Below are 4,827 nucleotides of genomic sequence, written 5' to 3' on the forward strand. Positions count from 1 at the left end.
GACAGACAAAGACAAACAAAAAAGAGCAAAGACAAACAAAATAAAAACAAATAAAGACAACCAAAGACATCAAAAGACATCAAAAGACAGCCAGCAGCACAAATCTACATTAAAGATAAAAACAAACTTAAAAAAATAAAAAAATAAAGAAAATAAAGCAAATATATACCCTTCCATATACGAGACACTTCAGCTAAATTCAAGCCCCAAGCCTTTTCTTTTGAAGCCTTTTCAATCAATTGCATGCCCTGGGCGTAACAACAAATTTTTGCTGCATACATCGCGCGTCGAAGGTCCTCTGTACATACACCCCAACAAACCCCACACAAAACCACACTTAGTTACTAGCAGCAGCAGCAGCAGCAGCAGCAGCAGGAGCAGCAGAAGGAGCAGCAACAGAAGCGGCAGATGTGCAGCAGCATATATAATAGGGCAAATAGTACATGCAAATACAAGAACAGCAGCAAATAAAGCAGCAAGTAAAGCAGCAGATAGAGCAGCAAATACAGCAGCAATAAGAGCAGCCGCTGCAGCAGCACAACCAACCAACAGGGTGCATGTACACCGCAGCATTAAGAAAAAGAAAAACAAAGAAATAAAAAAAGAAATCAGAGAGACAGAGGCAAAAAAACAAACAAATCAAGCAAAACGAACAAACAAAAACAAACAAAGCAAACAAAACAAACAAACAGACAGACAAACAAACAGACAAAAGAAAGAAACAAAGAAAGAAAAGAGAGAGATATTTGTCTCTAACCCAGCGTTGGTTTGTCGTCTGCTTTATTTGCTGCAGTCTTCTGCATAGCAGCGCTGTACAAATTGCTCAGACGTTCACGCAGACCTCGGTGGGCGCTGATATACCTGAGGTGTACATACGCCTCAAATTATTATATATATTGTTCTACTGCTGCTGCTGCTCCTGCTCTTGCTGCTACTGCCACTGCTGCTGCTGCTGCTGCTGCTGTACTGGTGCTGCTGCTGTACTGGTGATGCTGCTGCTGCTGCTGCTGTACTGGTGCTGCTGCTTCTGCTGCTGCTTCTGCTCGTAAACAAATAATGTAGTTCCTCGCACATCAATAGAAAGAAAAAAACAACGACAATAAACAAGCAAGAAGACGAAGAAGTAAACAAAGAAGTAAATATAGAAGCAAACAAACAAAATAAATAATTAATATAACTTACCGCATATCAAGTGCTGCAGCAAGACAAGGTACGGGTACCCCCCATTCTGCTGCTTGCTGCACTGTCCAAGCACCTGTGCCCTTGCTTCCTGCTGCATCTATAATTTCATCAAGAAGATATCCTATATAAAGAGAATAAACAATAAACAATATATAAATACAATTTCAATGACCTCCTATGCATGCATGTACGCCAACCAGCAATTACACCAGCAGCTGCACATGCACCAGATGCTGCAGCAGCAACAAATGCAGCAGCAACAGCAACACCAGCAGCAGCTACTATAGCAGCAGCAACTGCAGCAAAATCAAATACATCAGAGAACTGCAGCAGCACCGACTACACCAGCGACTGCAGTAGTAGCAGCAACAACTGCAGCAGCAACAAGAACTGCAGCAGCAGCAGTAGCAACAACTGCAGCAGCAGCAACTGCAACTGCAGCAGCAACAACTGCAGCAGCAGCAACCGCAGCAGTAGCAGCAACAACTGCAGCAGCAGCAGCAGCAGCAAGTGCAGCAGCAGCAGCAGCAAGTGCAGCAGGAGGTGTAGTGGTTACCATTTCCTTCTTTTTTTCTGAAGATGTGCGACGTGATTTCAATGAGATAAGAATTTAACTCGGTCTTGTTCCACTCAGTAAACAGATCAGCCATCGCTTCATTTGACATGTTGTAGCAATGCCGCAGCAGACTGTACACCTGCAGCAGCAGCAGCAGCAGCAGCAGCAGCAACAGCAGTGATAGCGTTGGTGGTAGGATTTTCTACCAGTGTATCCGATTGAAACAAATAGCATGCATAGAGAAAGACAATGAAAAATAAACAAGATATAGATAGAAGCCAGGTGTCTATACACCTCAACAACAACAGAAATGTTTGCTTATTTAAAAAATAAAACAATGAAGACTCCTGCAGATTTAATTATAAATCAAATGCATATCTAAACAGAGACAAAAAACAAATGCAAACACCTTTCCTGGTTGTTTAGGGTTTAGGGTTATATATATTATATATATGTATATATTTATATTAATATATTTTCATCTTCGCTCATGCATACTAAAATATATTAATTCATTAATAAATTAATTCGTTAATAAGCTTTCTTTCTACCCGCTTGTGTTTCCATGACAGACTAAATAAGAGTAAATATCTTACATCCCAATAATAATAAAATAATAGTAATAGGGCAGTGCATGCAAGCATACACCTGAGAGTAATAAAGAAATAGAAGAATAAAGATGAATACAAGACAAACTTACTTCGGCAATGATCTCCATATCACCATATTCAATACCGTTATGCACCATCTTTACAAAATTGCCGCATCCCCCTGGGCCTAAGTATGCAACGCATGCATTTAATGTTTGTTCTGTAGTAAAATCTGTTATCTGATGCTTCTTCGGGGCTTTAGTCTTGTCTATTTGAGCTGCAATTGATAATAAAATAGGCTTCAAACTCTCCCACGCCTCTTCATTTCCTCCCGGCATTAATGAAGGACCATGACGAGCTCCTTCTTCACCGCCGCTTACACCCATACCTAGATAGCTGCAGCAAACATTATATTATATTTATAATATATTTATAATATATTTAATATATTTAATATATTTTATTCATTCAATGAAACTTATTCTCCTAACCACCTAACACCCATACCCACCAGATAAATACAGCAGAAAAAGAATTTAAAAAAAAGAAAATAATAAAAAATACAAACAAATAATGCAGACAAAAACAAATAATATATATATTATATATATTTAACATTCATTATTCACTCTAAGGAATAAACCCCTGTCCTTAAACCCTAAACCCTAAACCCTCAAACACAAACCCCAACAAATGCCGCTGTTCAAGACTCTACTGTACATACACCTGCATACACCTACTGCATGCATCTACTGCATGCAGCACGAGGGGAGCTGCGCATGCATCTATGCGCATATAAACGAAACTAAGCATAGCTAGCTAGCTAGCCAGCTAGCTAGCTAGGCGGAATTTCAGTTTTACTTCAAACAGGTTGAGGCACAGCAGCAGCAGCAGACGCTGCTGCATTTATCATAAAAGAGCGGCGACTAGAACAGCAGCAGCACGAGCTGCAGCAGCAGGAGGAGCAGCAGCGAATCTGCGAGGTGGAGCGTCAGTATTAAAGTAAGTACTGTGTATTTGAGTGTCTGCTGATGAAAAGATATATAATGAACTTACTATACACCATGCTCATTGCATCTATGAAGTCTGTGCTCTGTATTTTTGTAAAACTCGTTGCCGCCGTCTACGAGAATATCTCCACGAGAGAGAAGAGGTAAAAGCGCAGAAATTAATGCATCTACTGGGGCTCCAGCCTGCAGCAAAAGCAAAGATAAAACAACATAAATATCTTCATTTAATCTTTTATCATCTTAATGCCCTTCATCGTAACTGTATTTCTGTCCGCTTGAAACATACGCCTGCTATACAAATGCATATCAGCTGATACACCAGTACCAGCAGCAGCAGCAGCAGCAGCAGCAGCAGAAAAAGCAATAGCTACAGCAACGTCGAGGAGAGGTAGAAGGAGATACATCAAGATATCCTGTGCGGTGGAGTGTCACTGGCATCTGTTTGTAGGAATGCACGGCATCTAGAAAGAAATGCATGCATGCAGCAGAAACATCTGCATGCATGCATGCATGCGACGAGTTGTGTGTGTTGAGCGGAGTGTACGTACATCAACAAACACACTATGAATATGTCTGTTCTAAATGCATCAAAACAACAACATGAAGCACTTCTGCTTAGCAACAACTAGAATCTACTGCAAGAAACGCGTCATCTCTTTCTTTCTAAAGCTAAGGCGTCTTCAGCCCCTTGTTAAATCCTGGAGGGAGCCAACATCTCTGAATACAGCTGCTACATCAAAGACAGGCGCAGTCTGCACTTTAAACACTATCGCCTCATCCAGCAGCTGCAACCCCAATCAAACAAACAAACAGAAACCTCACCTGAACAAGCATGATAATCCTTCGGGGCCGCTCGATGCTCTCCACCTGCAGAGAGAAAAAACAGTAAAAATGCAGAGGAAGTGCACAAGGAGCGCAGATGCAGCTGTTAAAGAGTCTCGGGTGGAGAAGAGGATGAAACAGAAATGCAGCTGATATTTTTCGTGTAGTCGATCGACAGCAATAAAGGAGAGAATTTCGATAATAAATTGAAAATATAAACCGAACTATGCACCACATATGGTGCATGCATAGCTCGTAAACTCCATAAAATATTCTGTTTTCCCCCCATTTAATCGCAGAATCATGCAGTGAACATTCAGGTGTACATGCAGCTAATATGTTCATCTTCTTGCAGAAAGCGGAATATTCCATGAACGATCTTCATATTTTAGCACCTCATTCCCCCCTACACGCCAATTTAAAATTGGTGTTTCCCTTTTTCCACCTTAATTTTTGTATTTTCTCCCTTAGAAGAGTTGCATCGCAAGCGACTACACACAAAGCAGACTTTATATATACTCCAGTGTTGGTGTTTGAGACGTACGAAGACTTTCATGTCCTTCGCCCCGAAGATCTTCTCCTCTAATCCCTGTTCTTTTGCAAGTTCTAAAGCTGTATCCACTTTAGCAGGTGTTCTGTTTCCTACACAAACACGAAACCCCTTGCT

The 4,827-nt window shown here is 40.9% G+C and overlaps 1 protein-coding gene across 1 annotated transcript in view; it reads right to left on the minus strand.

Moving 5' to 3' along the window:
* Positions 1-752: 752 nt before the first annotated feature.
* Positions 753-4,827, minus strand: part of EAH_00046060 (6-phosphogluconate dehydrogenase, putative) — a gene marked incomplete at both ends in the record, with an annotated part of 4,141 nt that continues 66 nt past the window's right edge. Inside the window, 7 exons of the mRNA XM_013391550.1 lie at positions 753-810; positions 1,183-1,303; positions 1,739-1,877; positions 2,439-2,724; positions 3,385-3,521; positions 4,161-4,205; positions 4,705-4,827. The exon at positions 4,705-4,827 is cut by the window's right edge and continues 66 nt beyond it. Of these exons, the coding sequence (XP_013247004.1) occupies positions 753-810; positions 1,183-1,303; positions 1,739-1,877; positions 2,439-2,724; positions 3,385-3,521; positions 4,161-4,205; positions 4,705-4,827 (909 nt within the window). The remainder of the gene's footprint in view (positions 811-1,182; positions 1,304-1,738; positions 1,878-2,438; positions 2,725-3,384; positions 3,522-4,160; positions 4,206-4,704) is intronic.

The sequence above is a fragment of the Eimeria acervulina genome, genomic scaffold, assembly GCF_000499425.1.
Source record: "Eimeria acervulina Houghton genomic scaffold, Eah_scaff672, whole genome shotgun sequence".
Classification (NCBI taxonomy): domain Eukaryota; phylum Apicomplexa; class Conoidasida; order Eucoccidiorida; family Eimeriidae; genus Eimeria; species Eimeria acervulina.